This window comes from Grampus griseus (genome assembly GCF_964374135.1).
Source record: "Grampus griseus genome assembly, chromosome: 5".
In the NCBI taxonomy this organism is placed as follows: Eukaryota; Metazoa; Chordata; class Mammalia; order Artiodactyla; family Delphinidae; genus Grampus; species Grampus griseus.
The window spans coordinates 133190755-133203513 of record NC_138998.1 but is presented as its reverse complement, the minus strand read 5'-3'; the positions used below and the strand labels follow the sequence as shown (position 1 = coordinate 133203513).

At 45.3% G+C, this 12759-nt stretch overlaps 1 protein-coding gene across 2 annotated transcripts in view; it reads left to right on the top strand.

Annotated features, from left to right (window-relative positions):
• The window catches only part of RCAN1 (regulator of calcineurin 1), a gene marked incomplete at its 5' end in the record, with an annotated part of 95296 nt that extends 82880 nt beyond the window's left edge, over positions 1-12416 (top strand). The window contains 4 exons of one of the 2 annotated variants that reach the window (XM_082654958.1): positions 3432-3735; positions 6457-6630; positions 8279-8438; positions 10635-12413. In XM_082654958.1, coding sequence (XP_082511084.1) covers positions 3649-3735; positions 6457-6630; positions 8279-8438; positions 10635-10807 — 594 coding nt within the window. In that variant the 3' untranslated portion in view covers positions 10808-12413. Of the gene's footprint in view, positions 1-3431; positions 3736-6456; positions 6631-8278; positions 8439-10634 lie in introns of those variants that run through there. The other variant, XM_082654957.1, reaches the window with a different exon arrangement.
• Positions 12417-12759: the final 343 nt, after the last annotated feature.

Below are 12759 nucleotides of genomic sequence, written 5' to 3'. Positions count from 1 at the left end.
CGTTAAAACACAAGCTTAATTGGCACTCAAGATAAACTCTCTGATACCTTTGATCTCAGTCGGGTGTGCCATTTTCCCTCCCAGGAGACCTGCAGATTTCTTCTTCGCTCAGCTTTGATTTGCACAGCAAAGTCAGAACTCGGTTTCTCTCTGTGGTCATTCTGTAGAAGGCTTCACTGGTGGCACGTTCTTGGCGTAGCTGTAAACTCCTTGGAGTTTATAATGGGCGTGCTGAGGTCATCCTCCCTATGCTTTAAGAGTGCTGTGATGGGAATGATGGATTTCGACATAAACCTCAATTGTTCCTCACTGAGAATAGAAACTTCTTAATGAAAATATGCTCTCACTGCTTGGAACCACAGGAAGCAAATGCAGGTTGAAGAGATTCATTTAAGATTTTTAGTGGCGCGAATGGAAGAAATGCAAAACATCTAAAGCTTTCAGCGGACTCAAGCATTTCATTTCTTCTCTAACTTCTGGTTTCTGTTTTACTTTTTTTTTTTTTTTTTTTTTTTTTTGCGGTACGCGGGCCTCTCACTGTTGTGGCCTCTCCCGTTGCGGAGCACAGGCTCCGGACGCGCAGGCTCAGCGGCAATGGCTCACGGGCCCAGCTGCTCCACGGCATGTGGGATCCTCCCAGACCGGGGCACGAACCCGTGTCCCTTAGCATCGACAGGCGGACTCCCAACCACTGCGCCACCAGGGAATCCCCTGTTTTACTATTTTAAGTGCAATTTTTAGTATGCTTTTCAAGAGTTCTAATGAGACGTTGCTGTGGGCCCTGCTTTCTTCAAATCACTCACATCCAACTTGCAAACAAGAATCAAAAAAGTATTTGCCTTTCAAACCACAAGGGATAGACAAATACCATAGGACGTTTAGAAGTGCAAGTTCATGTCTAATAGACGTGCAGTTGAAGAGTGGACATTCCTAGCAAGAACTGTCAGGTGAGCCAATAAAAGGAAGGCCCTCTGGGTTCAGGGACAGGTGTCTGTCCCCTTGGCCAGCCGGGGCTTTGGAGCACCACGAAGGGTCCATGCTCCGTACCTCTCACGCTGCGGGTAGCCTGTGTTATTGGACCCTAGGTGCCATCTCTCTCAGGTACACTTTGTGACCCGGTGGTTTTTGCCAGCCTCCAATCCAGCCTCCCTACAGTCGGCCACAACTTTGAGCCCCTTTCTCTGATCTAGAAATGGAAGCACTCAAGTTCCCTAAATATGATTCAGATAGAGCTTACCATCGATTCAAAGGCACGTACAGAATTGCATGTTTTGGGAGGCTTTCTGGACAGCCTAATGAAAGATCTATCATTTATCATTTATTTCTAGGAGCAAAGATAGTTGAACCATCTTCAAATACCTCACTATTCCTTTTTTTTTTTTATCCCATCCGTATTAATGAAACCACAATTGTAAATTTGGGTGAGTTCAGTGCTGTTGTCTCAGATGAACAGAAATGTTCCAGATTTGCCCACACGACTGAGTTGGAGCTTCATGTCATGAGTTTTAATAGGATGAGGAGATGGTGAAATTAACCTCCTCTTCCTCCTCTGATCTCCTTTTAACCCTTATTCGCCAAGGTGGGCTCCAGGAGAAAGAGAAAAGGAGGGACAGCCGCTCCGGAGGAGTGGAATGCACTTCTGTGCCTTCTACCTCCCGTGCCTTTCCCCTTGGCCTCCCATACCCCCACTGCCACCCCCAGGCCACCACCAAAGCCTGCATGTGCCTCCAGGGTACGCTGCAGGCTGTGCACCGAAATGCAGCCAATCCCAGGGCACAGTTCCCGGAACCAAGCACCACCCAATGGACCACTTTCTCTTGGCGTTTGATGCATGCCATACTATCTCACAGCGTTCGAAACTCTTCTAGAACACATGCACTTAGATCTCGTGGGTTGGCAGTTACGGGTAATTTGGCAAAGCAAACACCATAACTGGTCTCTTGCATAACCCTACAGCTGGCAGCAGGGCACCATCCACGGAGATTAAGCAGTGCTCACTCATGCAAGAAGACTTTGCATTTCCTTTTATGGAGGGATAAACGCTCTGGTTTGTTCTTTCCCATTGCATATATTCTTTTTATTATTGGCTGACTTTAATGCTTCTTTGTAGTTAATTTTTAAATGTGAATAGCAGGATTCCACTTAACTTTTGGAAGCTTAAGAGGTGTCCGCCTCTAGACTAGAGAATGTTTTTATAAATAATGAGACTGCATTTAGGTGATACTGAGTAGGAAGGACCTAGGACTCACACTGCCATAGGGACCTAAACTAGCAAAGTACTTGGAAGTTCAAAGACTTGCAGCCTTTTAATGGGATTAACAAATACATACGACTATATATAAGAGAGAGAACCAACAAGGACCTACTGTTTAGCACAGGGAACTACACTCAATATCTTGTAATAACCAATAAGGGAAAAGAATCTGAAAAAGAATAGATATAGATATGTATAACTAAATCACTTTGCTGTACACCTGAAACTAACACAACGTTGTAAATCAACTATACTTCAATTTAAAAAGTAATAAAGTAAAAAGTTGCAAAAAAAGAGTTGCAGCCTTTTCAAAGAACTGGCATCCTGACACCCAGTGTGCTTCTCCAAGACCAGACATCTTACCTGAAAAAAGGCCAACTGAACTAACTTTTCAATTGTAGTGTACATTCTTTCTATTTCTTCTTCCTTTCCTAATTAAAGCAAAAACAAAAACCTTCCGTCTATGAGTCTCTAAGCAGACAACCTCTGAATGTTTCTTTTCTCAGCTTCAGAGGCTAGATCCTCTAAAATATTTTTGTATCTTTTCCCGAATTTAGCAGCTATTAGAAAATGATCAACGTGCTGCATATTCCTAGTTCTCAAATTACAATAATAAAGTTTTCCAATGAAAATCCTAGGATCTCTTCTCCCATTCTCACTGTGAAATACAAGTGGTAATTAGGACATTCCTCCAATAAAGTTTAATTAGAAAAAAAAAAAAGACCATATTTCAAAATGAAGTCCACTTTTTCTTTAAAAGCAGGGTTCATTGACCAAGACTGATTTCAGAATGTTTTCTCTAATACCCCAGCATCTGAAACTTTGATTTCAGTGTTCAGGAAATTACAGGGATCAAACAACTTGCCAAGACTTGGGTTTCCAGGTTTCTCCAAGCCTTGAGAGTTCCCTGGAGGCTAATTACTGTTTACTGCTATAGACCTTCCTCCTGTTCCTCTGTCACATTTTCCATCTTAAGAAGGGTCGTCCCATTCAGCCGAGGAGCCTGGTGACTGAGTGGCTGAATGGAATTACTACCAGTGGAAACTATGCTGCAAGAGGGGTAGATAAAGCAGCTGCACAGCAAACCTCGGCAGTTTTTTCCATCCTCCCCAAGCAAAGTTAATTAGCATAGGGAAAATGACTAAGGTGTTGACGTCACCTCTTTCCAGTAGAAACTTACACTCTGTCTCTGCCTGCCTGCGAGCAAGCAGGACTTGACTCAGGAATTTGGTGTCCAAACAGGATGCTCTGGAAGCGGTGCTTTTTTTCCCGGTGGGGGCTGGACCTCGGCGCTTTATAAGTGAGGGCTCGAGAAAGAACCTACAGTCTCTGGTAAAGGAACCTTACTTGGGACTTGACCGCGGGAATTGCAGCTTTCTCTGTAAGGAAGCAAGATGCACTTTAGAAACTTTAACTACAGTTTTAGCTCCCTGATTGCCTGTGTGGCAAACAGTGAGATCTTCAGCGAAAGTGAAACCAGGGTAAGGCTTCTGATATAATGTGATTTTTGAGAGTTTTCAAACGATTATGTTAATTGGGACTATTAGCTGAAATACTTGGTGGGGTATGTGGCTGTCTTGTGGGTTTGGGGGTTTTGAAATACATCCAGAATGCTTTGAGCCTTAAAATCAAAAGGTGTTGCCTGAGGAATTAACTGTGAAGGAATTTTTAAAGCTCTCAATATTTAAAAGCATCTGTGTCCCTTGACCAGTTAGTAAGGGAGGGTTTGGCGTGGTGTTTTTTCATTCTGTGTGGGTTGTATCAATAAGTAAACTTTTGGAGGGAGGACTTTTCTGACAGTGAACAGAATGTTTCACTTTGACATTTAGAGTTCAGGATACATTGATTTTTATCTCAGGAAATCAATACTGGAAAGATATTTGAATGTTTGCAGGAATTACAAGGGCCTGTCTTCAAGTTTCCAGATTTCTCTAGCTGGAGAAAATGCAGCCATAGCAAATAAATAATAAAACTGGATACATAACTTAAGTGTGGGATGAGTATACCTCCTGGGAAGCAGCTCTCATTGATGGTTATTAATATAATTAGTAATTTTAATTACTATGCTTTTCTTCTTCATTTGATTAAAATGTAAGATTTTCATCAGTAGCTACGAAGCTATCTAATTGATCTCTAACAATATTATATATGAATGACTTCTGTATGTTCTGTTTGGGGGGTGGTGATCACGTTATACCTTTATACCCAAAGCCCTACTGAGACATCAGAAGGTTTCTCTTTTTTTTTCTAATCAAATTTAACTCCATAACTGTGTACAATGCTTGCAAGCTGGGACTAGTTTTTGAACTAGGTATTAGAGCATGTTCTACGTGTAAAAGTACTACAAAGTCTATGTATTTAATGTTAGCCTTATATGAGTGAAATCACTGATTTACTTAATTAAGTAGAGATGCCATCCAATAACTATAATTACTAGGTATTGGTTATTGGAACAAATAAGATTATTTTATAAGAGAATACTAATAACATAATAGCAATATAAAATTAACAAGATAGTGTGGGTTCTCTTGGGTTCTGGTCCTAAGCCCTGACTTGTATTCTAAAAATATTCAGCAAAGTCATCTCTCTTAAATTATGAATGATAACTTTAAAACTAAGCAGTTGGTCACAGTGCCTATGGATGAGGTCCTGTGAAATTCCAGATCTGCGCAGACACCCTTACGCCCCAGACTTGCCCCGTGCTCGGGAGGGGTGGAGAACAAGCCACGTGCAGCCAGATGAAATCGCAGCTGAAACATCTGCTGTGCATTCTTTCTCATTCTTTGCCTCTGCAATACCCCTCGTGGGAAAGTCACAGACATTTCCATCAACTAAAGAGAAGCCGGCGAATTCGAAGAGAGAACGGTTGTGAGCTGTTCCCACTCCCCCTGAGCCACCTGCCTGGTGGAGACACCAGCCAGCAGGGAATGCAGGACCTGCCTACAGCCCTGCCCTGGGGACCAGGCACTGACCGACAGGAGGGCCCCTCCCCTCCCCCGCTTTCTAGCCATGAATATCCTCGAAGATGTTCTCCCTTCTTGTTGGGAATCCTCTCTCCCCTCTGCAGAAGCACCGTGCTCTGCATAGGTCTCCAGGGTACTTGTGGGCTCCAGGGCCTCCCCTTCTCACCAGTCACCTGGGTGGAGGGCATGCTGCCCCATCTGGGCTCTCACCGTCTGCCATCCCACCCCCATCTGCCTCTCACCATCCTCACAGTTTAGTCTGAAAAAAGATTCAGAAAGTTCGGTGACTAAAAGTCCCTGCATAATCTTCCTGGAAGTTTCAAGACTGTCCATCACCTCCCTCTCTGGTCAGAAAGGTTTCAGTGGCCTCCCAGGTCCCCCCAAGGGCACCCGCACCCAGGACCCCGCCGGGGGTCGCTCCCTAGAGCTATTCCCAGGAGCTGATGAACGCTCTCGTGAATCTAGGCTTTTAGTCCTTGAACTTGGGCATTTCAATTCTAAGAGCTCATGCTGTTTCATAGTGTTCACTAGCTCTTTCAACACTAGAGCTACATCTGTACATATATTAAAGCCAGAGTGCAGAAATGGGTTCATTGGCAGAATGTTAATTTTTGAAACCACTACTATTTTAGAGAGTTAAAACGTAACAGATTGAATGGGAAAATAATAATGGGAATTTTTAAAAAACTGCTTCCTTTACATTAAGAAATGCAAGCCTTTTCATTAACTTCATTAGTTACCAATTCAATAATAATGTGTTTTTTTTTTTTTTTTGAAATTATCTCCAGTGCTTTTAAGTCCAAAAGCAGTATCTGATGGACAAAGCAATGCCCTGAGCTGTGTGGTGGGATTGGAGCTCACTAGATTGGGGGAGGTCACAGGACAGTAGGGTCTGGCAGGCCAGAAGGGTGACAAATGACCAAATGAAAATGTTCCTTCTACTTTTAAAAAGAATGTTTCCGTGACTGTAAGAAGTGTTGAAGTATTGGTAATTGTTCAGCTGATTAAATGAATTTAGTAAATCGTACATTCTTACTTTTGTATAAAATCACGTATATTAAATTAAAAGGGCAGAATCTCCCCAGAGGAGAAAGGTGGGTTCTCTTTCTTCTCTAAGAAAAAAGTTGGAAGTTCTTGACATGATTAATAATTTGGTTCCTCCATAAGAAATGTAATGAAGTCATCCAGTCAAAGGTCATATGCAGGTAAATTTCAACTCCTTTTATTTTTACTTTTCAGGCCAAATTTGAATCCCTCTTTAGGACATATGACAAAGATATCACCTTTCAGTATTTTAAGAGCTTCAAACGAGTCAGAATAAACTTCAGCAACCCATTATCTGCAGCAGATGCCAGACTCCAGCTACATAAGACGGAATTTCTTGGAAAGGAAATGAAATTATATTTTGCTCAGGTGAATCGAGTTCATTGATACCCATCCTTCTCCCTCCTCCCTCCCACCCTTAAAAGGAGCTTAGACATCCATTACGCATAGGTTGATTTAAAACTCCAAGAAATCATCTTGAGAAGGACAAGATTCATACTCGAAATTTTTTATGTCCCCTATTTTAAGAAGACATCGGGGTGTATTTGAAAGTGCCCTCAGAGATGACCTTCTTGAGTTGAGTGATGAGGGGAGAAAGAGAGCCTTTCCTGACTCAGGAAGGTGGAAGACCGCAGGGTCGTGGGCGTGGCTACCCTTGACCACCCCCCCACCCCCCCACCCCCCCGGGCCAGAGCGGTTCGGCTCTGCGCTGGGTCCCCGCAGCCCGCTCACTCCTGGAGAGCTGGTGTCTGCAAGCCGGCCCCGCGCATCAGCACGGGGCTGCCAGACCCGGCCTGCAAGGAAAAAAATGGGTTCACCAGGCAGGTAGCAAATGCTAAGAAATACTTCTGGTAAGCGGGGGTCCCGGCCCCAGGGCATTCCCGGGAGCTGTGCGGCGGGTTTGCTGTTTCTCCTGCATCACCCTTCCTGCCTCCCCCAGCAACTGCCTTCTAGGTAGCTCACAAAGTTCCATTTGATGATGTTACCGGAGTCTAACAGCTTGGCAGGGGGCGGGGCAGGGGCTCTTCGGACGCTTCTCCCTGGTGAAAGAGACCCCCATTGGGGCCCTGAGTTCCCCTTGCCAGTACGGGAGCAGATCCTGTAGAGGGGCTTCCTGACCTTGCGCGAAGGTGAACTTGCCCTTCCAGGGTAAATGAGAGCCGGGATGCCCTGCCCCCTGGTGGTAAGTGCGAGGCGCAGGCTTCAACCTTGGATCCTTAGGGGCAAATTCCCTTCTATGTTTGGTGGGGTTCCGTATAAGTAATTACTTGGTCTCTCCACGACTTTTTCTGGTTTGTTAAAGTAAATGCATGTTCATTGTGATTTTTCTGGGGGGGGGGGAGGATACTAAAGAACAAAGAAAATCCCAACTGGTAACATTTTGATGTAAGATGTCTCCAAACAGCCCTCTAATCACTGGTATAATTTTTAAGCCCAAACTAGGATCTTGGTCATTGTTCCTTATCATTATTGTTTTAAATATGTATCCTGGAAGGTAGATGTATTTTTCCTTCCTCACTTTGGGCATCTGATTCAGAGACCCAGAGGGAGGGAAGCCTGAGAGCGTGGTGGGCAGGAGTCCTGGGTCATCTTAGAGATGTCGCTTAGCCTTTGGAGCTTCTGTGATATGATGTGATGCCACCGTAATATGAGGAGCTGGAAGCAATTGATGCTGAGATCCCTCTTGACCTCAGGGACAGTGCTTTACTTTTCCCATGTTTACTAAAATTATCTCTGTATATTTTCTATCGGTCTAATTCAAGCATAATTAATTGCAGTCCCAGTGCCTGTGAGTCCCTGTCCTGAGAGGGGCCTCTAATCATGTTTGCACCATAATCCAAGTTCCCTTCCCCGCCCTTAGAAACCGTATTGCGATTCACCCTTGGGCTGCACCTGTTCAGCTGTCTGGACATGGGTTTGTCCTTCACACCTGTCTTCCGTAGGCTGCCATTAAGTGCGATTGCTGCTTCAGTTCTTCCCCCGAGGAACACCCACCTGCATTTATCTCTCTCCTCAGACTTTACACATAGGAAGTTCACACCTGGCTCCACCAAACCCAGACAAGCAGTTTCTGATCTCTCCTCCTGCCTCGCCGCCGGTCGGTTGGAAACAAGTGGAAGACGCTACTCCCGTCATAAATTATGACCTTTTATATGCTATCTCCAAGCTGGGGCCAGGTAAGCAGTGCCCCTCGGGTGGAGAGGGGGCAAGGAGACGTGGAGAGATTGTGGTCAAGGCAGAGACACGCCTGCAGCAGCAGTGGCCACGACCCCATTGCTCTTTCCACTTCTCACGTGATCAGTGCCAGTGTGTGTTGTGACTTGTCTCTATTTGCTCTCTTCTGAATCGAAGTAACCCATGCCCCGGGGTGGGAGTGTGCACGCCTGCCTCTTACTTCATCCATTAGGAAAGCATGCACGCTGGTCCAGGGGACCAAGTACCATGACCCCTCTGGGCCGCATCACGTGAATCCATCCCCTCACCCACTGAGCACAGCCGGTGTGAGGGACTCAAGACCCGGCCTCACGTCCTGTTGCTCCAGGTGGGGATGAGTGATTGGATTTTGGAAAGGGAAAACAGGCTTTCCCCATTTTTAGACATTTCATTTTTAGGCAAGGTAATTTCATCTATTGATCTGCTTCTCCCCTGACCTTTTGAATGTGTGAGGGAACAGGGACCCATAGATCATAGTGGAGAAAGAGCCCCAGTCACGAAGCCCAATAGGGAGGGGTGCTCCCCTAGTGAGCTTGCCAGGGAAAGAAGAGGTTCCGGTCCTCAGAAAGAACAAAGGTGTGAGCATTTAGGAAGAAAGGTACTCTGGCCTCAGGCTTCTCATCCAGAAAATGGGTATTACTGGGTGGAGTAGTAAACGAGATCATCGTGTGAAAAGCACTTCATATAGTGCCTAGCTTATGGGCAGCGCTCAAAACATGTTTTCTGGAAACAGTACAATGTTGGAGGTCCCTGTCCTACCTGATAGGGTTTGGGTGAGCTGGCAGGTGCAATCGGGGTTCTTGGGGGTAAAGAGGTTTGAGCCCCCCTTCTGCCTTATTCGTGGAGCAAATGCAGTAAATGCTGAGGCCATCAGCTTTCTCCTTGACCAGCAATCTGGTGTTCCTCTGAGGGGACGGTTTTATTTCCTTGGACCATTAGCCGTTTCACATGGAAAAGATGACATCTCTGTAAACATCGCTCTGACGGAAAATCCCCCTGTGGTAGAAAGCAAGAATCACATTACTTACTGCTCATCGTGGCATGAAGGTCAAGACGGAAGTGGCCAGCGCTCCTCCTGGCAGCTCCAGGTCAAGGTGTATTAGGTAGCAGAGGGCTGAAACCTCCTGGGATGTTAGAGAAGGGAGGAAGGGGACGTCCACCTGGGGAGAGGCGTCAAACTGCTCCAGAGGCAGGAAGTGATGCTAGCGAGCCTTCTTCACACTCTAGAACCTACCATTCTTTACAGACGGCTTGTTTGAGAAGCCCTTCTGGAAAATAGCCATAAGATCAATTTGCCCTTCGTTTACTTAGGGCTTATGACCTTGAATAGTCTTTCTTTCAACAGTTGAAAGATTGCAAAGGTTTTGCAAATATGATCCTGTCCCCGTGCTTTCTGGATTGCGACTCCTCAGAGGGTAGACAGGGGTTTGTAAAGGGGATCGTGACCCGCATGTTGAGCGATCTCCCTGGCCCTCCACCTTAGTTCCCCCCTACCCCAAGAACGCTGAGGCTCTTCCAGCCGCAGTTACAATAGCATCCCAGTCTCACGAGCGGGGTGGGGAAGAGGCAACACCTTTTTTATGAGGAAAAGCGTCTTGACTGAACCTGATAAAATTCAGGCTGACGGAGAACAGCAGGACACTCCTGGTTCAAGGGGTTGATAGTTGTGTGAAAAAGGATATGGTGTGGTCAAAAATGTTTCCAGAGCACCTGTTTCAACCAGCACACCTGTGTGCTGCACACCCGCGCTTCCTGTCCCCATCGTGGGCTCGAGAGGTCCTTTCCTAACGCCTTTATTCATGCACCGTCTTTTCCTGAACGGGTGCTCCTTGCGCCACACTGGGGAAGTCCTCTGGGTAGCTCAGAGGGCCTGGTGAACATGCTAAGTGTAATTAAAAAATACGCTCCTTCCACACCTTCCATGTGCCTGGACTCAGAGTGTTTGATTGAAAGCTGAGTCATTTACGGTGGTGAGATATATAGAATGAGGCACCAAAGAAACACCAATCCAGAGTGTGGCTGCCTGTGGCCCTCAGTCCCCATCGGATGCCCACGGAAGCCTGGCCGAGCTGACCCCTATGTCCGCATCCGTTTGCTCTTTTACTCTTTGACCCTCGGGCCCTTGCCTGAGTTACCCTGCAATTATTTTCTTTCCCTAGGGGAAAAGTATGAATTGCACGCAGCGACCGACACCACTCCCAGTGTGGTGGTCCACGTGTGTGAGAGCGACCAGGAGAACGAGGAAGAAGACGAGGTGGAAAGAATGAAGAGACCCAAACCCAAAATTATCCAGACCAGGAGGCCGGAGTACTCGCCCGTCCACTTAAGCTGAACTGGCACCCAGACGAAGTGTTCTGAATCATACTCACGAGAAGGAATCTTTTACTGTGGAAGCGGCCCAGTCACAACTTTGGAGATGGCAGCCTGTGATCGCTGTGGCAGAAATTCCATGTTGCTCAGAAGAGAATCGAGGCTTTGTCTTCTGGTTCTAACGCTGCGCATCAGTCAATGTTCATGGCTCCTGGGAATGTCCTGAGCCAATCACTGCGTTTGGGGTGATCGCACAAGGATTTCTGGGAACGTCTCGAGAAAACCAATAACGATAGTGTTTTGTACTTGTTCTTTTCTGGTAGGTTCTGTTTTTGCCAGGGGTAGATTGATCAGTGGGTCCAGGGAGAGCCTTCTGTTTTTAACCAGCCTACAAGGTAGACTCTCTCTCCCAGTAGGAAAAGGCACCACGTGAAGCCATAAGGTGTCTGGTGCAGAAAGGTTGTGAAGACAGCAACGCAATGTGGAAATTGTAGTGTCTCATTTTTCCCCCTCACGTTCTAATGTTTGTGCATGTGTATTACTGATTTTCAGAACTAACCTTTGGTCGTATATAGCGTTATGCCATTGTTGTTTTACATCTTTGGGGAAGATAGGAAAGCATTTGCAAAATCTGTCACCTTTCCAGATTCAATGACTGTCTTTGCAACAGCACACACAGGGGGATTCTACCGGTAATACACCCACTCAGCATCCTATTTGATGCGACCTAGAGCTTGTGCTTTTGCAAAAGAAGTCGATCTGAAATTCCTACGTAGCGTTTCGCTTATAAAACTCAGAAAAGAGCAGTTTCACTGCCAACTTTTAGTGGGTGAGAAATTTTAGTGTAGATGGTTTAGGTCAGACAATAAATGGGTTTCATTTATTTCTTTTACGTGGTAGTTTATATACATGAATCACAGCCAAAACCCTTTTTGGGGGGAACTTTCAGTTGAGATCATTGATTTTTTTTTTTAACCCCACTGAAACATCAAGATAAACTTGTAAATAAAGCTGATAGCATATATTCATACCTGTTGTGCCCTTGGGTGAGAAATACGGCCGTGGAAGACTAGTGTAAGATGTATTAACCTCCCTGTGAATCGTATGTTATAGAAAATGCCTTTCAGCTATTTGACAGGACCTGAATTCAAAGCATGTGAAGTGGACAGTAGATGCGTGGTGGTATGAGAAGGATGCAGTGCCTTTCCCCATTCATTCCTGACGGAATTGTCACACTAGGTTAAATGTTTGTAATTTTTTTCTAGTTGTCATGTGTGTGTCTGGTCAATAGGTATTCTATTTTGGCCTTACAATACCATAACAAGGTTTGTCCTTTTGAAATACCTAATGCCAAGTAACAATGCATGCTTTGGAAATGTGGAAGATGGTTTTCTTTAAGAAGCAAAGGTATGTGGCTGTTCCTATCAAGACATTGACTGAATGTTCTCAAAACCCTGTTTACAGTACTTGGTGGGGGGTCGGGGCAGATGAGGGAGAGACCATTGCATAGCTGTTCAAGTGTCCCTAGTTAAGTGCTTTTAAACTGGAGAGGCTAACCTCAAGATATTTTTTTTAACTGCATTCTATAATAAATCAACACAATATGCTCTTTACGGAAAAGTTACCTGGTTTGTCATTTTATTTCTAATTGTCAACCTGTGCACCCTTTGAATTCTGCAGTCTCAGAAGGACGCATCCCTTCATCAGTTTGAGTCTGGAAACTCCCAGATCCTTGCTGTGATTCACAGAGGGTCAACCACATTAATGCTGCATCACCTAGGAAAGGGGAAAATGGAGAAAACTGAAATCAGAAGTCTGAGTCTTTCCTTTGTCCAGGGAGAGGATACTCTGATGAAAACCCTTTTCGCCAGCAGACCCACTCAACGACAATCTCTCTGATTGTTCATTTAAGGAGTTTTCTTTCCTGTTAGAAAAGATGCCCATGGAAGATTCTAAGTTACAAAGGCCAGTTAT